The 20839-nt window shown below is 41.5% G+C and overlaps 2 protein-coding genes across 6 annotated transcripts; both read right to left on the bottom strand.

Moving 5' to 3' along the window:
* Nucleotides 1–360: 360 nt before the first annotated feature.
* Nucleotides 361–10879, bottom strand: srpk1a (SRSF protein kinase 1a). 4 transcript variants are annotated; one of them, XM_061301937.1, is made up of 16 exons: nt 10787–10879; nt 9102–9156; nt 7238–7365; nt 7008–7116; nt 6808–6895; nt 6586–6673; nt 6069–6175; nt 5734–5899; nt 5632–5657; nt 5213–5438; nt 4798–5139; nt 4616–4716; nt 4258–4365; nt 4039–4108; nt 2350–2442; nt 361–1816 (listed from the first exon to the last, which is right to left on the bottom strand). In XM_061301937.1, the coding sequence occupies exons 1-16, from the start codon at nt 10797–10799 to the stop codon at nt 1632–1634; spliced, it is 1905 nt and encodes a 634-aa protein (XP_061157921.1). In that variant the 5' UTR covers nt 10800–10879; the 3' UTR covers nt 361–1631. The 4 variants fall into 4 exon arrangements, with proteins under 4 accessions (XP_061157921.1, XP_061157913.1, XP_061157930.1 ...); XM_061301929.1 differs by lacking the exon at nt 2350–2442 and adding an exon at nt 2176–2268; XM_061301946.1 differs by lacking the exon at nt 2350–2442 and adding an exon at nt 2176–2268 and having other exon boundaries at nt 4798–5094.
* Nucleotides 10880–11379: 500 nt separating this feature from the next.
* mapk14a (mitogen-activated protein kinase 14a) lies at nt 11380–20812 on the bottom strand. 2 transcript variants are annotated; one of them, XM_061302459.1, is made up of 12 exons: nt 20435–20812; nt 18647–18776; nt 17661–17719; nt 16625–16736; nt 16503–16532; nt 16188–16235; nt 15968–16082; nt 15732–15803; nt 14862–14941; nt 13026–13104; nt 12588–12761; nt 11380–12134 (listed from the first exon to the last, which is right to left on the bottom strand). In XM_061302459.1, exons 1-12 carry the CDS (start codon nt 20551–20553, stop codon nt 12070–12072), a joined length of 1083 nt encoding a protein of 360 aa, XP_061158443.1. In that variant the 5' UTR covers nt 20554–20812; the 3' UTR covers nt 11380–12069. The 2 variants fall into 2 exon arrangements, with proteins under 2 accessions (XP_061158443.1, XP_061158452.1); XM_061302468.1 differs by lacking the exon at nt 14862–14941 and adding an exon at nt 13959–14038 and having other exon boundaries at nt 20435–20598.
* Between the last annotated feature and the right edge of the window lie 27 nt (nt 20813–20839).

Here is a 20839-nt window from a genome sequence, read left to right as displayed (position 1 = left end):
ATACTATTCTTTTCAAATGTATTTCTTTACAATTTTTTATTTGGGCTACTTATAAGTCATCATTTCGCTGGTCAACATTTTTTTTTACTATTGTTTTTAGATAAGAGATGCAAGTAACCTTTGATGATTTTTTTGCGCTGATTCTGTATCTGTTCTGTTTTTCTCTTGCAAATCAGGTTTTAACTATGTATCGCATTAATGTTCAGTAATTTTGAATTAAAGGTTTGTCAAACAAGTTCCTAATTCTAATCATCATTTCCATTTCACTTCACAGAAAACCCCTGAAGAGCCTGCAGTTTGAAGATCTAAGACGTCACTGTGCAAGACAGAGGTTCCTTCAATAGAACAAGGAAACTAATGCAGTATGCAACATTTTTATTCTAGGTTGAGTTTTTAAGTTTGAGTCCACACACACACACACAAATGTACTTGTTGGCCACACAATACAACCAAGCACAAACATTTTCGGTCCATTTATTAAAACACAGCTACCCAGCTAAATCACTTTAGCCAAGATATAAGATTTGTTAGAAACTGTACATAGTAACTAATACTATATATTTATAGAGAGGCAAATTCTTTGGTACAGATATTTACAACTATTTTCACTTTTTTATTTTTCCTCCTTTTCCATGGGTCTTGTTTTTTTGTTTTGTGGCTTCCCGGTGCACACTAATTTCTAAATTGTGTCACTGTAGCACAACTGACTGCCAATAAACTGAGCAACTTTCTGAATTTTACTAGAAATCATGCATCCTTGCTCAACAATCTATGGCAGTGACATTTAGTGAGAAAGAGAATTGTTTAGTGGTGTGTGAATTTGACATTAATTATAAAATATGTGCCTTGACTCAATATAGTTTGAGAAATACCTTTCTAAAAGAACACCAGCGTCCTTTAAAAAAAAAATTAAAAAAAAAAGATAATAGAATTCTACCCTAGGTTGCACTGTAGCTAAATAAAAACACCAAATAAACCTTTGTTGTGTGGAAAAATATATTTGCAAATCCTTTCCGAGTACACATTCAGGTGAAAGCAGCACAAGCCCAATTTGAGTCGAGCCTATTCGCATGTATTTGCACTGTTCTCCGATGAATAGAGGTTGAAAGGGATTCGCAAATTATTGCATCTATTATTATCATTATTCTTAAGCTATGACACAGCATTAACATTTTGATGAGGATTATGTTTGTGCATCAACAGACAAGCACCCACGTAAGTCTGCCTGGAATAATGCTGCAAGAACGTTACCGTAGTCAGTGTACATGCCAGCCCCGTGTGCAATTTCCTAAGCCTTCTTTACAAATACAAAAATGTACATTATACATGTTGAACAGAAGATAAAAGACCCGGTAAAAAGACAGCACTAATGAAGTTGTGGGGACATGGCTACATATCCTATGTTTGCTTTTGCTGCAGGAGTAGAACAAATAAGGAAACACTAGCGGAACAAGAACAGGTCCCTACGAATTGGGTACGGCAGTCCAAGTCGACTGAGGAACATCCCTATCGTGCTGAGAGAAGAACCGACACATACGCCAACCAAGGGAAATAAATATTTCAATGATATGCCCAAAGTGGAAAGTGATCTGTTGCATTCTCCGGAGAGAGTGGAAGGAGATGGAAGTCCACTAGAGGGCCAGCCAAGGGTGCCGCAGGCACTCGGCCGCCGTGGCTCTCTTGTCGGGGACCAGCTCCAGCATGGGGAGCAGGAAGTCGGCGAAGCACTCGGCCTCTTGCCTGGGCCACTCGTACTTGTCAACCAGCACCTCCAGCAGGCCCCACGGCTTCAGCTTGGTGATGTGTTTTAAGTCCCCTGCGGGAGGAAAACACCTCACTTACTATCGATTTATGCAGAAATCATTCCATATTCGGACTATTCGGAAAATATGTACAAACAAACGTGAATTAAGATTCAGTTATGGATTTGGGTCCATAATAATGTATATATCTGAAAATAGCCCGAAATGTCAAACATTGTTCCCTCAACTAAAATAATACTTAATGTTGGCTTAAAGTCTGAGGATTTGGACATTTTTCAATTAAACAAGGTCACTAAACGATTACTCTATTGTGAAAATAAAGTTCAATAACTTCAATCATCAATGAGTTGCCATCGCACCACTACTTTGACCGCTAAAGGATCTTGTAAAACAAATCACTTTTTTGTTTTACCTTTCTTGGTGAAAAAATCCTTGGAATATTTTCCATTCAATGTGAGTTTACGTGGGACACTCCCCAGCAGCTCAATGATCAGCGCTATATGATCTACACCGCACACACAGTTGCATGGGGGAGAAAGACAAAGACCACAGACAAGAAAGTGTCAGTAACACACAAGTAGCATACCTTTCTTTGTGAAGTATTCCTGTGAGTATTTCCCGCTCAGCGCATAGTGGCGAGGAGCTCTACCGAGCAACTCGATCATGAGAGCAAGGTGGTCTGGAGACAAAGCCCGTCAGAAGCGGATCAATGACAAAAAGGGTGAGAAAGAGAGGAGATGGCGAAACAGTCACATGGAGTGCCAACGGATGACAATGACAGCCCGACATGGTAAGCCGCTCATGGACCGTAACATCAGAATGGCAGACAAAGTGTTTGCACAATTAGCCAATATATTTTCACCACGTGTGCCGTGGGAATGATCCGGTGTCGCTTAATCAGTCTTGAAGTTATTATTTATTCACGACAAATAATGTACCTTTGTCCCTCTCTCTACACCACTGACACAAGAACTTTGGTTCAATAGAGGCTGGTCAACACTGCAATAAACACGCAACATTACTCCACACTAAATGTGGCTCAGGGAGCGAGCAAACTGTACCGAGTGGCTCTTACAGTGGTAAGAGAAGAATATTCAAAGAATGGCAGGGCCTAATAGGCACACTCACTTTTCAAACCGAGTCATGGTACTTACATATGTCCAAAATGTGATTAAAGAGTCAAATGGATGACTGAGGCCACATTTTCGTTGAGACATAGATACATAGACGAGTGCTATGCTCAAATGAGTCATAATTCGTTCACTTTTTCAATTGGGCATGGCATAGTAAAAATCCATTTATAACTTGCGGACTCTGACGAGATGGTACAATGTTACAGAAACTGCCATTTTTCTTTTGTTCACGCGAGTCCTCTGACACTTACAAACCAACTTGTGGAAGAAATGGCAGCTGATGTGGGAAAAACTGCTTCCTACTAATAAATCCCGCTTCCTACTAATGCAGCAAGCAGGAGGAGCGGAAAAACAAGTGGCCAGTGACAACGTAGTTTGATCGGTTCAGACGCTGTGGCAATGATTGTATGCACCATCATGCATAGGGCCTTCACTGCAATGAACACTTTATTAAAGCCCTGACTATATGCCGACATGACACAAGCACGCATGCACACACACACAGGAAATGAAATGTATTAGCATGTGCGAAGGGAAGAAAAACTAATGTTTGAAAATCAATTTGCAAGTGAAGGAAGTCTCAAGTGGGAAAAACAGCAGCACAGCATGCAAAGAAACACTTTAGAGTGATAGCATCCTGACATGCTGGAGCAAAATCAACGAAAAGCATAAGGTCAACTAAATAAAAATAATGAGGCAGAAGGGGAGGAGGGGGGACAAGCAGGGACACAGGCAGCATTGAAGACAAGGCAATGAAGCTGTTGATGGCCCTGTTTCCAGTGTTGGGGGAGGAAGATGGAAGCAGGGAGGTACTCACAGGAATGGTGACACTCCATCACAATTCTTTCTCATTATGTCTTCATGTGCTCTTAGCTGACTTTTAATCAAGTAGTAGCATGAAGATCCTCTATTCAAGTGTAACAGTGACATTGGGGCTAATTTAACAGGTCCCATGTAGTCGTAGTTACTAAAAACTCCAATTTTGTCAGCTGCCTGCCAATCATTCACTTCTTGTTGAATTAGCATGTGTGCTCCTTAAGCACAAAATAACATGTCAAGTTAAGTCCACGTGGGCAGACGCAGAACTCTGTACAGCTACGGAATAAGATTTCATGAATAATAGGAAATGGAGAGGGTCATACCTTCATCTCTGGAATAATCTTCACCAGAGTGTGGTTCAAACAAGTAGTCTCCTGTGGCGAGTTCAAATGCCTGAGGCGACAACAATATCATCATCAAAAAGAATTCATCAAGTGATAAGGAAGAACTAGCATTTCACCCCCCCCGTAGTCGCACTGGTGAAAAAGGCCTGGCCAGGTTGCATTTGTTTGATATCTACGATTGGATGCAGTCCCTCTTACCATGCAGGCTGCACTCCAGATATCCGCCGGTGTGCTGTAACCTGCGCCAATGAGTACCTCTAAGGAGCGGTACTGCCGAGTCTGGATGTCTTCTGTAAAGTGCTTGTGCTGAAGCAGAAGAACAGACAAAATTCAATATAACAGTCTTCCACATTGTGTGTTCAATGTCTTGTCTTATCTCTAAAGGAAAAAAAAAAGTTGATACGTTTTTGGTCTCATGAGAAGCTGAGGCTGTACACGTCTATGAAGGAAGCTAAAGGTGTTCTATTCTGGTAACTGAATGACGCTGGGTGTGTTTGTGTCTGCAAGTCCTGATGGGTCATCAGGAAATCCCTCCGGTCACGATAAGGCCACTCACCACCCAGCAGGCATTTCCCAGGTCTGCAATCTTGACCTTGATCTTGTCTGCGTTGATTGGCTCAAGGGGGTTGACGAGCAGGGATCCCGCCGTTTGCTTGCCTACATTGGAGCAGAGATAAGAAAGCACTCAGAAGGCTGAATGAACATCAGAAAGCGGGTGCCAGCGTGTGTCAAACTGACCATTTTGCAGATTTCCCTCACTTCCATCGTGTTCCCGCTCTTGACAAATGTTCTCCCCCGGTTCCTCCCCCAGCCCGGCACACACCTGCCTGGCAGACACCCCGCTGCAGTGTGCCCCTTCAATGTCAGTGCGTAGCTCCTCCTTGAGGTCCAAGCCGTTTGAGATGGTGTGGTGTTTCTTCTCTGCAACGTTTCCATTATGTTGGTCTTCCTCCCTCCACCGGGGTAGTCTCTGCTCCGACTCGGCATGTCCATTACAGTTCATCTCGGCCAACCCGTCTGCATTCACGCCGCTCTCTGAAACCATCCGATGAAGAAAAACGCTTTTGACACCATTTGTCACTGTAAGATATTGACACCAAACCAAAACAGTGCACTGTGAGAGATGATTTCATGGGAAATTAAGACTTCCAACCTTCTGCGTCTTGGTTCCCCACATCTTGCAGAGGCATGTGCTTCAGAGGAGCACAGGCCCGGCCCTTTGGAGATTCGGGCTCCTCGTCCACCTCGTCGTCTTCCTCTCGAGTCTCCGTGATCTTCTCCATCTCCTCCAGGTCCATGATGCACTTTTCCAGCAACGCCGCCTGTCGCTTTTGTTTCTTTTTTAACTTCTTCTTCTTGTTTTTGGACATTTTTACAGTCTGTTGAAGAGGGACACACAGAGAAGCTCAGAACTGACACAAGCATTTTCCATATTGTGCTGAGGTGGTTGCAAAAATGGAAGTGTGGTATCTGCAGGATGAAAGAAGTCATGTGCTTCATTTATAGGCAGAATTCATGATTTTACGTTGCGAGAGACTGCGAAAATGAATACGGCCAGAAAAAAGCGTGTACCTGTTTTGGAGCAGGTGCGGTGCTAACTGCAAAACAAAGAATGTCATTAGTACAACAGGGTTGTCAGCACGTCTGCGTGGACGTCAGAAGCGCATTGTGTACTTGCTGAGCCCGAGGGAGGCGGCGCTCCCGTCCGCTGCCATTCCGTAGCTTCTGCCGCCAGCTTGCGGACGTACGGCTCGTCGACGCTCATCAGGATATTCTCCGGCTTGATGTCCGTGTGGATGATCTGACATTTTGTGTGCAAATAGTCGAGGCCCTGAAGAACCTGAGGGCAAATTTGGGATGTGATAAGCAATCCCACCTGGTCCTGTGCCGAGCTCCTTGATATATTGCATGCATAAGATGAAGCAAATCTACCAATGCAAGATGAAAATTGAAACAATATGAGACTAAAAATAAACCTGTGTGTGTGTGTGTGTGTTGATTGTGCTCACCTGTCTAATGATGCTCTTTACACAGGGTAGAGGCAAACCCTGGTAATTGGATTTGATGATCCACTTCAATAAGTGATGCCCCAAAACCTCAAATACCATGCAGACATCTGAATAGACAATGTTAAGATCACAACAACGACAAAGTCGTCCCCCTCCTGAACAGAACGCCTGCAGAGTCTTCAGACTTCATTGTACCCTGCACAGACTGTGCCAGACGCATCTCAGGAAGCTCAGCACATGACGGCTGTGCCAATTTTTCACATTTGGTAAAGCGCTCTTTTCCATTTAGAAACATTGCGCTGATGGGAACTTGCCAACTGTCCAAAAGCCATTTGAGCAGACGTTTTTGTGGGTTGGTTTGGCAATATGTAATTAGTTTCAAGGACCATTATGGTCTTTTCTTCATTTAACTGGATCCTATTTCTCCAAATAATGCGGAAGCATCATATTAACTGCTGAAATATGAGTCAGATGACCAGAATGAGTCAGGTAGGTGACAAACAGCCATAAAGGATACGAGTTCCATTGACGCCGGAAATCTTAAAGTCGTCCAACATCTGGACCACCATCTCCCGTTTAGGATCATCAGGGTCTGAGTTTCTCACCTGAGCGCAAAGAATTACAATCAGCACCAGACTGGCGTAAAAATACTTTGAATGTGATGATGAAATTTCGACTGAACGGGAGCCAAGCGCTATGGTGCCCATTTGTAATTGTCCCCATGGCAGCATTGACTTACAGACTTGAGAAGTTTGATCTCATCCACGGCAGTTTCAGTGTAGTGTTCTGCACTTTTGACTACTTTCATTGCAACAAATCTCTTCATCCTACGAAACAAAGAGAAAAACACACCGCTTTAAGGTCCAGTATGTGTCAACTGCCACTAGAAGGCATGCTAGCAAAGAGACTGCAGTGAAAATCCAGAGCAAAGTTGCCTACTGGATGTCCCAGGCGAGCCACACGGTGGAGAAGTGTCCCCAGCCCAGTTTCCGAATGACATGATACTTTCCATTGTAAAGGTCACCTACTTTTACATGATGGTAGCCGCCTACAAAAGAAAACAGCATTACAAACATAGATCAGGTCGACAGAGCCATAGATGAGATGACCACTTTGTCGTATACCACTTTGTCGTTCATTTGACAGGTAAGGATTTCAAGAAGACTCACCTTTGCAATAGTCGTTGGGATCCTCCTGCTCTTCATCGTCAGAGCCCAGAATCTCCTCGGGTTCTTCAGGTTCCTGAGGCGAAGCTTCGTGTTGGGCCTGCTGACGACTTCTGGGATTTGCCTGCTGCCTGTTGACAATCCGTAATTTTGCCTTTATGAAAGCTAATAATATGGACTGTTGCTGTGATGTCTTCCAGCCAGTGGGAAGGATCACATAAAAGACAGAGAATGTCCTCCATTTGGGATTATTCCACACTGTAACTAACGTGCCATCACAGCCGGCCTATGGATTGCCTTCAACGATCAATAGCTGCGGGTTGAAGCAGAAGCATTCAGTGTTGTTGCTACACTGTGAAAAATGAGTTGGATCTATATAGTTAGCTGCTGTCTTGGCATTTTTCCTCCATGGAATTTCCGGAGGAGCCTAATCTCCAGCTGCCTACAACTCTCAAACTAAGTTGGGCATTCTTCTCAACTCTAATTGCAGTACACGACGTGGCAGCAGGATGGCATAATGGCATTGCATCCAAACCAGTGGCAAGTGACTCGTAAAAACATTGAAATAGAAGTCCAGAATTTTCTTTCCTACTGTAAACGTGTCCGATCATTTTGGGGCTTTTGATAATGACAATAGTCTTTTGATTGGAAGCATTTGTCAGAAAAAATATCAAGCGGACCAAATTCAAGTAACACAAATGCGCTCTACTCTCACACCGTTTCCATTTCTGTGCTCGTGCTGCAGAATTCACACGCTTTGAATAAAGCTCATTGCATTCTAAGAGTTCACCACCAGATGACACTAACACACAGTGTCCTTTAACGTTTGAGGGCCTCGTACCTAAATTATTTTTGGTCAGTAAGTACGCATTCTTTCTTACATACAGCATACATCCATGACCTTAATTTAAAGATAAATTCTTCAGTTAATTGCTGTTTCTGCACTTGGAAACTCATTTAATTGATTTAATGTAAATAACAAAAAGAAATGTGTAAATATTTGAAAAATTAAACAAGGCCCTTTGAGCGCCAAAGTTCACTATACTTGGACTTTTAAATGTGTCTGAAACAAACTGTGCAGGTCAATCTGAAATCTATCGAAAATGTCAAATTCAGTCACATCTTTTTGAGGAACAGAAACAACTAGGAAGCAAACATCTCTTCACTATTGCGTGATTTGGGGCTTGCGCTTCTATTTCCCACATGAGCCATGTATGGAGAAAGATCCCATCCAAAGTTACTGATGTTAAGTGTTTTAGTTGTATGTGCCACTTTTGTCCATCATATCATGCCGTGCAATTTTCAGAAGAACGCCTCGCTTCTGTGGCTTGATGCGGGCTTCTTTATTTTCACGCTTTATACAGTATAGCCTACCCCCTGGGGCTGTTACATAACAACTCTAGAGGATGCCATCGGCAGCATGATTAGTTTGAGGGAAGAAGGGGACGACAACTGCATTAGTATGGTAGAGGAAGATAAAAATGTTTGCTATCTAATAGTCATTTGAAATTCTAACAAAGAATTCAATAGGGGTGGGGGACAATTAATATCCTGATGAGCATTGCATTCTTATCATCCTGCTGGACATGGTTAATTCTCACTGAAGCACGTATTTCTTTCGTTCAGGATTTTTCATTGCGATGTAGTGTAAATGATGCCGGGCAATTGGGTAACTAATTCGTTCATCACGAATTTATTTATTTTTATTTTTGAAGCGGAAAAGGTTCTTCTGCAGTTATAAGAACACATTGAATGTCAAATACAATGCCAATGAAAATATGTGGACTGTAAGATGAGAAACAATAACCAAGGCAGTAGCAATTAAAGGGGAGAAGTACCAACACACTGAAGAGGGATAAAAACTCACTTTTTGCAGGTCTTCTTGGCTTTGACCCTCTTTTTCCTCGCCTGAAGAGCCAAAACTGTGGACATAAGAGACAAGATTGTTTGCTTTATCACGCTTTAGCTGATTCACAAATCTACTGTTGAGACACACACAAAAGCAAAACGTGTTCTACTTGCATTGAGCAAAACAGCGAAGCGCTGTTACTGTACGTCTGAACTTCCAACTTCAAAAAAAATGCTCCAGAAGGTTAACTATTACAAGGTTTGGTAGGAATCAAATTTTGTTCTTTACAAATATTATGTTACTTCATTGAGTCTCCTTTTGCCACCCTGTGATTATAAAACTAACAACCAAAGCACAAAACCTTTTTAATATGGAAAATAACACGCGCTTCTACTCCCTCCTAGCTGTCCCTAATGAAGAGACCAGTAATACTCTTCTCTACTTGAAGTCACCATGAAGGAGAGAAAAGTTAGGTAAGCTACGTATGACTACCAACCTTCAACAAGTATTGTGGTGGATGATTTTGCCTGAGTATAAATTTATGACTACTCACATTGTTTAGCAAAGGAGCCTTTTACTAATCTTTTGAAGAATGCAGTCATTTTGAAGGTGCATCTTTCAATTTGTGTGCAAAAGTGTAGTTGCACACAATAGCTTTATAAGTATATGTGCAAGTTTTAGCTAAATCTACCCAGTAGCTCCTGCAAAATAGAGTGAAATCACATATCTCTGTGACAAAGGCCCTGTTACCATGGCAACCAGTGCTGATATTCTTTTCCATATGACATCACAGCTTCACGTTGCAAAATTTGAACAGCTTAGCATCATTAGTCTCCTTCCTAAAATACTACAATCCACCACTTTAAAACGTATTGGCGGTCAATGTATGCTAATGAGGTCCCTTAATCAATGCCAAGTACATCAAAATGTTAATCTTTCTTGAATCGTTGTACAAAGATCTAAATGGCCTTTCCAATCAGACTTTGCATAGTGATTTCCATTTGTGGCAAATTTGATTTAATTGATTTAAAAGAACAGTTGCATAAAAAGTGCTGGACATAAAGTAAAAATCAGACATGCGTAAACAGTAACTTATGCAAAGACAATTGGTGGGTTATCGTTGACACCTGATTGTAAACACTTATTTTAAAAAGGTGATGTTGGAAGATGAGTTTGCAATTTGATCGAATGAATTGAGACCCTAGTTTGGTGTACATTTATGGAGATTTATGGCGTGGGGGCGTGTACTATTGGTTAATTTTAGACCAAGGTTAACTGTACTGTACTTCATATATTTGTTTTCTGTTTATATCTCCAGAATATCCATCAACTATCTCACAGCGCTCATCATTTTGTCATAGTGTAGAGCAATACAGCTTTAAAGCAAACCACCCGGATACCGATCAGACAAATATTTGCAACAGATACGTGTGCAAATAATAACTAGATAAAAGCCGTGTTGCTGTAAAATAATAAATTGGGAAAAGGCGTCATAGATGTCACAGAAAGCGCGAGAAGCTTTTCTGTGCCTAGCTAATCCTCACACGGCTAACACTAGCTCGCGGCGGCTAACCATACGAAACAAACGCATTCGATTAAAACATTGACGCGGCTCTACGTCTAACAAAGTTCCCCGTACACGGGGTAGAGCAGGAATGACATGGCGACCAACGTTTCTCCGACAACGTGTGGCAAACGTTTACCTTTTCTCTCCATGTTGTAGCTCCGCTGTTAGCTACAGCGCCAATGACCGAATGTTTGGCGCATGCGTATTGGGTGAAAGGGCGAAGAGGCGGCTTCGCTCAGCCACGGCACACGCGGAAATTACAATTTGCATGACAATCAACGTTTTTAAAAGTAATCTTTTATTTTTAAGCCAATAAGCACTTAAATTGTGGGGAATTAAAAATCATGGTAGCAAATAAAATAAAATCACTATAAACAATGTTAATAGCATTATATGAATGTATTTATTACAGATTTAGTGTAAAACGATTGGTATTTATTACATAGTTTTCTTAGAGTCCTTGGATTCAATTTGCTCTAAAATTTCAAGCTGTTATCCTTTAATCTTTTATGTTCATTTGCCAACAACAACTGTTGATAGGTCAATGTGACCTGTGCTGTTTAATCAGGAGGAACACAATGCAATTACTGTATATGCAACCTAAAAAAATTCTTCAACAGGTTATAATAACTAAAATAAATGACATACTAGTCATTAAATATTGGTTAAATAAACCACTCTTATTTTACTTTTTTAATTAAATTTAACAATGAAAACTTACAAGAGAAGTCTTAAAAATAGTTTTTATTTTGCTTATCAAATCACAAAGTGGTAATTCTGTTGGACTGAAAATAGATGGGAGTTTTTCATTTATAAATACATCCTCCACATAGTATAAATAGATCTGAAATAGCTCTTACACATTCAAGCAGTACTATTTCCCCATTATGACACAAAGTAGTAAACTACATATATAAGATATTTGGACAGGTTATGGACAGTGAGGCAAAATTCATTATAAATATGGCACATTTGACATACTCTCATTGTGTGAAGCCCTTTTTAAGATATACACTGAATTTTAAAATGATAGACATGTCGAACTTCGAATTTGCAAAAATTGTCAACATTTACGGTCAAACAGAAAATGTAGAATAAAAAACTGTCGCAACACTAGTGTGGATGTTCCAGCTTCACATGCTAAGCAGTAGATAAACATTTCCTCTATTAAAAAATGATAAAATACTTGCAAGAACACAACATGGCACAGCAATAGAGGTCCAGGATTTTCAGCATCCAAGTATCACAGCGGTGTCAATGTGATTTTTACAAAACCGATGAGATGAAAATCAAACTTGTTTCACCGACGAGGTGAAACGATACTATCTTTAGTGGTTTAATGTTTTCATCCGGAAGGCTATTGCACAAAATGTACAAATTGTCAGACGGGGTGCGTGTACTGGTAGGAGGCACCTCCCGTTACTCCATATCATCCTCGTCAAAGATGGGCGGCTCGAAACTGCACACCTCCTCGTAGGTCAACCCTGCAAATCATGAGAACATGTGAACCCCATTGGAGGTTTAATCCGAGGTGGCTAATTGGATTATATTCAATTGCATTATAAGGTGTCTTTCGCCACACCCTGCTGAATAAAAAAAAAAAAAAAAAAACATCTGATAATTTTTTACATTAAACTTCATATTTAAAATATTAAATAAATGCTATGCTGCAATAATTGTATACAGTATTGGTCTAGCACCTAACCTGCAAATGAAGAGTCAAAGAGCACATACGTATGGAAGCTGATTCTACTTTTAGGTATTCGAAATAATATTTTGCAAGAGTTTCAGAGCATATATTGTTTTAAATAATATGATAATAATAATTTGGGACGTTCCAATTGTCATCTCTTTGGGGAATCTGTCTCTAACTTGGGAGCATCTGAACTTAGAAGGTACCGCCACATCAACATGCATCAGGGAGAGTATAGACATACGTTTCCACTCTTCAATCTCAAGCTCACGGCTCTCAAAGCTCTGGTCGTAGCGTTCCGCCTCGGGCTCGTCGTCTGGGTCGTGATATTGTGTAAAGTATGGGTGGGCCAGTGCCTCAGCTGCCGTTATCCGCTTGTCGGTGTCCAGAACCAGCATTTTCTCCAGCAGGTCGACAGCTTCACGACAAAGCGAGAGAGAATGTATGTCATTGCTTGACAGTTGTTAGAACAATTTTCATATTAGAAAGGGTAAAAGGTGCCAAATTGCCAATGTAAAAAAATTCTTGGTTTGATTTCCCTGATCAACATCGCGTAATCAACCTTTGGATGCCTGGGAAGGCAAATTGCATCTTTGCTCGAAACCTGGTTCTTGATATACAGAAGTCAAGTTTGGGGCTCTGGAACCACCCAGTTTCAAAGTGTTGCTCCATACCAAATTACCTTGAGGATTGGCGCCAATAAACACGTCAGCAAAATTCCTCTTGGGCATGTGCGGCAAGGAGCTGATGTAGTTCCTAGCCTGGGAAGGGAACAAAAACTGTTGTCAAGACTACTCACAAGCAGCGGCATGTTGCAAACGTTCAATACACACACACGTTGTTACTTCAAGGTCCATCCAATTTCTTGTTGCCACTCGCTGCTATCTATGGCCAAGCAAGTGATCAATTTGAGCAATTCATTCAAGTTAATTGCTTATTCTTAGCAGATTGTACAATTCAAAGGGAGCTGAGAAGACAAGTGGTGGCCATACATAAAGCGGTCATACAGTGTCCACATGTTGAAATCCAACTGCCGTCACGTAAGCCAAAACAGCAAAGACAAGATTTGGTGGTCAAGGAATCATAGCATAAGGCCATCCGCAAATACCATGAAAACATAACCCAGCATAAGGATGACGGCAGCACTCAGATTAGGAATTTTGAGGTGATGCGCGGGCATTGATCCTGCACCTCTCTGACATTTTCGAACTGGAGCAATTCAAGTCTTATGTAGAATGTTTTATACAAATTTACATAAACCTATGACTGAGATCCAATAGAAATGCATAAAATATTCTGCCTTTAAAGACGCTAACAGTGTTCATTTTTTATATTTTGGCTATCGTATTCTGCCACTGCCAATTGTTAGAAAGTTGTCGGTGCAAAATACAAACATAATAACATTGTATACACTAGATCAAATGCAAATTCCATCTTTTTAATTGGCTCGACGCTGAAGTCAGGATTCAGAATTGGTTTACCATGTTTCTTTTATTGCCAAATCACCATATAAAAAATGATAACCGGACAATGGTTTTATCGCAAATTGTATTGCGGACCACGGGCTACAGCTCTCAGCCTCCCCTGTTGGTGAACAACTGCCACAAGTGCTCACCTCGTGGCTGGGCATCCTGTTTATTAGTGACGCCGGCGGTGTTCCCGTCAACCGCATTATCTGCTGAAGCTGGTTTATGTCTACAAGGCTGGTGTCAAGGGGAGCATAGCGACAGGGGCAGAGTTGGTTAGCGAAGCCTTTTCTCACTGCTACACTCTTGTTATTCTGAGAAGCAAACTGTACGCTAGGAAGCCAAAGGGACGGCGGAATGGAAGCAGGCGGAAGACAAAAGACAAGAATGAGCGATTGAGTCAAGCCAGCGTCCAAACACACTTTGGGTGTATTGGGATTCCTTCACTCATTTTGTACTACTAATTACTATAGGGAGATATTCTTTTGTTGCGTATATACATGACATGAAAAACTAGATTTGGAACACTAGCCACATCAATGCCACCACCTCATACAAGATTAGTGTCTGCTGTTGGACTTTTCATTATAATTATTGCATAAATACACACGTTAGGAACATTTCAACTACAATTGTTTTTGCATCCGGGTTACTTGATTTTGTGTACTATATTGCCGATCCAATCGCTCAGCAATGCATTAACACTTTTACATACACACAACATTTTACTTTGTTTGATTCCTTTTATCGTGCGGATATGTGGCGCAGAAGATGGATGGACGGATAAATTAAAAAAAAAAAAAAACTTCACATGGGCTAATGGGATATTTTGTTTCTCTAGTTACGAGTGATTGCTCACTGCTATTCAAGATGCATATACTCATTGCACATTCAAACTTTAGAAAATGGTTCATTCTTTTGGGGAGAGTGAGCAATTCCCAGCAAAGTTTCTCATGATTTGATGAAGGAAAGCAAGACATGCGGTAAGTGAGACAGCACGCACGGGACAAGTGTTGCTGAGCAAAAGCCTCGGCATGTCGTCGGCAACTCACAGCCTCTGAAGACATTTTCATCAGCAGCTCGGGTCCCGGTGTTCCGACCAGCAGCATGATTAGCTTCAACTGATCAATATCTATCGGCATGTGTTAAAGGAAGACGTTGACAGACAGGACAGCAACACAACGAGACCCGCCCAGGAGTCTTCGGCTTCCTTGCCATGCCCACCACCACGCTGCAACTCTGACAAACGGAGAGGATGCATCGAGAAGCCTCAGGTGAGGAGGTGGACAGGATGTGGAAGAAGGATGAGCAGAAAGAGGAAGACAACATGAAAATGGAAAAGGAATGAGAGAAGGAGGAGGGGGTGGAGAAAAGATTAGGAGGAAGGGGGAAGAAGAGGAGATCCTGTGGCATTGAGCTTGGCCGTTAGTCAGAAAGGTTTCAAGAGGAAGCCCAGTGCCGAGCTCAGATTCACGCAAAGCCCAACCAATGGAGTGTGGACCGTTCGGAGCAGACATTCTCAACTGGTTGGCCGTCACCCCTCTAGCTACAGACACTTTCTGACTTTTTAAAATATGGATGCTAATGGTTGTGCCGTTCTCCTGACAACCTTTCAAAATAAAGTGAGTGTCAAAAGAAAATCCCAGCATGGTTACTCGTTCTCTGCTAATTCCCGTCCCACCAGTTGAGACTGCCTGCGGCCATGTGCACAAAGTGAAACACACAAGTGAAACATTGAGATGAAAAGTGCCTGGATTGAAGGGGAAGGGAGAGAAATGGAGGCTAAGTAGTCATCAACACCTCAGGCTGCTTCACATGTGGAGGGAATAGTGTTAAAAGACAGATAAGCACATAAAGAAGTTCTTTGACAATACTGACAGGCAGCATGGTCACCTAGAGCGGCGCCCACATGTGAAAGATACGGTCCGTTCCCGGGAACAAAGTTCTTCCTGTGAGAAGTTCTGCCATGATGCAGCCCACCGACCAAATATCCACTGCAACACGCACACACAAGCACAAGATCAAAAACAACTCCGAAATTTCAATACTAACTGGTCAATGTCAGATAGACCGCATCTTACCGACTATCGATACTACACCGCGTATAACAATTCCCATGCATGCATTGCGATGTGGAGATTTTTTTCTGTCATCTTACCGGTCATGTTGTAATGCATCCAGTTTAACATGATCTCTGGGGCGCGGTACCAGCGGGTGGCCACATAGCCGGTCATCTCATCGTTGGTGTGCCGCGCCAAGCCGAAGTCCAGAATCTGTCAGGGGTTAGAGGGGGGGTGGGGGTGGAAGGAGCTCTGTTTGCGCAGTAGACAAAGTGTCTTTTGCTTCATATTATAGATTGCTGCAGTGGGATGACTCACCTTCAGCTCACAATCCTCATTTACTGCCAGGTTGCTGGGTTTTAGATCCTGACAGTAAAAAGAAAAAAAAAATACATATAAGAGGCGACGATTTATTATTATTATTTTTTTACAATGGGAATCATTTGATCACTAATCATGCTAGTAAACAAAACGAGTTAATGAATTGATGCTCAGACAGGGCAACTAAACAATTTCATCTCTTTTTTTCTACTCCAGAGATGAACATTGCCAGTTTCTTCTAAATGTTTACAAGCCAGCTATAAGAGAAGGAGTAAAAATAAATGAGGGGCAAAGGGAGACAATTGGACTTACTCTGTGAATGATGTCTGCCGAATGGATGTACTGAGACACAATGAAGAAGATGCCCGTTAATGTACATTCATTGTCGTCCGTTTAAATATGCACAACCATATCAAAGTACAAAGAACACTCACTTTCAACCCTCTGAGGATCTGGTATATGAGGAACTGCACATGGTCGTCTGTCAGCTTTTGACATTTCACGATGTTGTTGAGGTCTGCGCCCATTAAATGAGTGACAAGATACCTGCCAATTAATGACACATTTAATGAATGCTTGGCGAAAATGCCCCGAAACCGTTTGCCCGTCGCTGATTCCAACAAAAATGTCAACACATACAAGATAAAAAATATGTTCATATTAGGAGTGAACAGACCATTATAGGAATGGAAATATGCGACATTTTAGGTGCAGTAGTCGACTTAAGGACTTTTAAGTAACAGAGCCCGCATGTGTTTACATGCTAGCGTGACACGAAGCAGAGTTGCACCACCTTGGAAAATTCAACCTGCCTCAGGGCAGCTGTGGCTACATGATGCAGTTTAGAATGTGAATGTGGGCGTGCATGAAGAATGTATAATATCCCCTGTGATGTGCCTTTGAGCTTCCAAAATGCTCTATATCAATCTGATGCGTCAATATTATCGTTAATAATTGGGAAGTATTATAGAGGTCTCCATCTTCTATAGAAAGCTTGTCTGACACTGTGAGAAGCCTCGCCACAGCATTCTGATTCTGCAGGCTATTTTTAGAACTGGGGGGGCGCACACAGCTCCTGCATACTTATTGAACTGTTAGCAGAGCATGCGCCATGCGGCAACGGCCGCCATCAGAAGACCTTTATGAACGGCACAGAAAATCTTTTTAAAGGAGGCATATTCTACATTTTCCACTAAGCATTCCCGAGTGTCTCCATGACATGTCTGTTTGCTTTTCGATTCATTAACCACGGACGCAATATTAATCAAAATATAGAGTATATTATTGTAAAGAAAAAAAAAACACCCCATTACGACACCTGGCAACTATTACATTTTGGAAAAAATGAACAGCGTCCTATGTGTATAGTATTTTCTATAGTGTTAGCACTAAGGAGTCAAAACTGGGATTAACATTTGTACATTTTTGTAAACATTTGATACAAATCATTTTTGAACACATTGGACTTACACATCTGTGAACTCCTTCAGAGAGGTGGCGGGGCTGAAAACGTCCAAGAGGCCGATTACCTGCAAACAGAAGCATCTAATCAAATCAAATCAACATTTGAGGATCAAATTTCAAATTTTGAGGAGCTACGTTTTCCAGATTAATCCCAGGGGTTTGAAGCAAGGTCTTTATCAAACAATTAAAAAAATACAACAAAAATACGACAATGAATAAACAATCGTTTTTTGAATATCTATAGTGAATGAACTGTTATTATTCCTTATTCACATTGTGTATAATAGCAAACTGTATCGAGACACATTTTCAGTGGGGCAATTTTAAACACAAATATAAATTTCAATTTAAAATGACTATTTCTGAATAGGTTGTATGGTCTTTTAGCAAACTGAATTCATAAAAAAGTTAAGATCTTCGGTAATGTCATTTGGAGGTTATTTGTTGTCCGGACCTCAAAAAGACATCGTAAAAACTCGGGACCCTAATTTGAAGAGACAGCATTACTGATATTATAAACATTTAAAAGTACAGCACCAGTCAAAAGCTGATGCACAATTTGTCTTCGGGGGCCACATAAAATGATGTGACGGGCCATATATGGCCCCCGGGCCTTGCATTTGACACACATGATTAAAATGAAACATATAAAAATATATTCTGTTTCGAGTAATATTTTTTGTTTACCTTGCATTTGACACCCATGATTCAAATGAAACATAAAAACATATTCCGTTTTGAGTAATAATTTTTGTTTACCAACTAATTCAATGAATTGTTCCTCATAATGGAGTTTTAAAAACTTTTAGAACCCTTCTCAATTGCTCGTCACACGAGACAAGTTTGCCATTGAGTTTGTACAGTTTTCTTTATCACACGGTTGTGCGGCCTAAACATGCATTAATATGCTCAAACTTCCACTGAAATGATTGATCTAATTAAATCAATGAAATCAATCAAGTTGAGGATGATAGACACAGCAACAGACTCACATTTTCGTGCTTCATGTGCTTCAACAAGCGCAGTTCCCTATAGGTGCGCTTGGCGTGGATGATGGACTGAAAAGGTCTGGAGAGCTTCTTCACGGCCAATTTTAAGCCGCTCTTCATATCGTAAGCAGAACTGTTGGAAAATAAACATTTGCACACTGCCTTTGGAAAATCATTTGCAGAAGGCGCAGCAGGGAGGGGAAAGAAAAGGCGACATCAGCAGAAAATGTCAGCTCTCAGCTCACTGTAACCACAATCGAATGGTTGCTGCTTCCTCAACCAAGATCACCGAGCAGATTGTGCGATAACACGTCGCACGTGACTCAAGCCCGAAATTAATAGATGCAATCGTAATAATGAGGCACGTGCTGACTTCGATTGTGGAGAAAGCTGAAAACATCATGGTGGAATAGGAGTTAGACTATCTGGCTCAGGGTCAATCTCAGATCCAGCCTTGTGTTCTTGAGTTTGCATTTAAACTCCTTATGATTACATAGATTTCTCCTCACACATTCCCAGACAGGCTTCAATGTCCATAATTGTTAATATGAGTGGCAATGCTGGTTTATCTTCCTGTGTCTGTCGACACAATCCCCACTTGATGACCAAATCCAGTGTTTAAGGTGTCCCCTGCAAAAGGGCAAGGGAAGGCATCTTATAGAGTTAACTTTGTGAATGTGCTGTATAAAATAGCACATTTCCTACATAAAGTTAACATAACTATTTGAAAACTCTATGCTCCACTAATTGTTCCAAGTCTGCAGACCTTTACATACAAGCTTACATTCCTTGAGCATCTCTTTAATGCAATTAGGAAGTAAATCGTTCGGTGATTTGTACATCAGTAGCACAAGTTTAAAGTCTATTCAACAGCTGAATGGGAGTAAGCCTTTAGGACTGGAGTAATGTATTCTGATCTCTTTGTCCGGGTCAGAACTCAAGCTGCTGCGTTCTGAAAGAGCTGCAGCTGTTTAGTACTCTTTTGGGGAAGTCCAGTCGGAAGTCCAATGTACCGTAATTTTCTGACTATAAGTCGCACCGGAGTATAAGTCGCACCAGCCATAAAATGCCCAAAAGAGTGGGGGAAAAAAACATATATATGTATATAAGTCGCTCCTGAGTATAAGTCGCCCCCCCCACCCAAACTGTGAAAAAAAACACGACTTATAGTCCGAAAATTACGGTAATAATCAAGTCTGGTGAAGATAAAAGCATGGTGGAACTTCTCCTGGTCTGCACAAAACCCTTTCTAATTGTTCTTCAACTGGTAAGAGGCCTGATTTTGTGATTGATTTGTTAGGATTGCTGACAATCAGATACAAATCCATTAGCCCACCAAGGTTTTGGTCTTGGTCTTGTTTTTTAAAGACCCCTCACTTCTGTTAATGTTGAATAGAAATCAGTATGAACATGCACAGGGCCATCACTATTATTCTGTTGCATTCAATCAATACAACTGTGCAGAATGCAAACTTGAATGCATTCTGACCACTTTATCACGGTGTCCACAAGTCAGGTATGTGACGCTAATTACGTCATGGCACCAATGTTCAACACTACAATTTTCGCAACGTCAGGTTGTTTGAGCATATCTATGCAGACGATGTCTGCAAGAATTTCCAAACTAATAAATTAATTTCATGTAAAAACTGTTTCTTTTCTTTTTGTGACAACTTAACTGTGAAGACATGCTAACGAGCTTTAGCACGGCGAGCGTAGGCCTCATTAAAATGAATGGGTAAGGAGTGCAAAAGTTGGGTGACACACAAACAGCAGCACAAAGTTGTTTACCAGACGGATCCGTACGCGCCGGAGCCGACCGGAGACAAGTTCTGGTAGCGCTCCGGGACTTCCCATATGGCTTTGTTGACTTCCTGCAGGTAAAACTTGGGTCTTTCTTTCTGCGACATTGCTGCCGACCACCGATTGGCGAGTAATTCACTCCTCGTCTTGTCTGCAACCGGACTTCAACTTCCCCAAAACTTACAAAAACACTATAAAGGCGGACTCGTTCTTCCCTCCTCTCTGTGCGACAACTTAATAGTGAGGTTCGTCCTCTTGCGAAATGTTGCAAAATCCCCGTCTGATTGCACGCACAGTGAGTCTTGAAATGTTCCCCGTTGTTTTCGACGCCTCCTCCCGCAACTCTGCCCCACTTGCACGGCTCCAAATCTCGCGAGAACCAAAACGTGACCG

Source organism: Syngnathus typhle, linkage group LG2 (assembly GCF_033458585.1).
Source record: "Syngnathus typhle isolate RoL2023-S1 ecotype Sweden linkage group LG2, RoL_Styp_1.0, whole genome shotgun sequence".
Classification (NCBI taxonomy): Eukaryota; Metazoa; Chordata; class Actinopteri; order Syngnathiformes; family Syngnathidae; genus Syngnathus; species Syngnathus typhle.
Note: the sequence above shows the minus strand (reverse complement) of the source record. Positions and strands in the feature narration are given on the sequence as shown.

Bases quoted from the DNA above. Each gene is read 5' to 3' on its own strand.
- mapk14a (XM_061302459.1), bottom strand. From the start codon at position 20,553: ATGTCGCAGAAAGAAAGACCCAAGTTTTACCTGCAGGAAGTCAACAAA. The intron at 16,533-16,624 runs GTGAGTGTTCTT...ATTGTGTCTCAG, and splicing joins AGATCCTCAGAGGGTTGAAA to TACATCCATTCGGCAGACAT. The intron at 15,804-15,967 runs GTAAGATGACAG...TGCGTGTTGCAG, and splicing joins GATGCATTACAACATGACCG to TGGATATTTGGTCGGTGGGC.
- srpk1a (XM_061301937.1), bottom strand. The intron at 7,117-7,237 runs GTGAGTCTTCTT...TTTCTTTTGTAG, and splicing joins TCCCAACGACTATTGCAAAG to GCGGCTACCATCATGTAAAA. The intron at 1,817-2,349 runs GTATGCTACTTG...TTCCTCCCGCAG, and splicing joins GGAATACTTCACAAAGAAAG to GGGACTTAAAACACATCACC.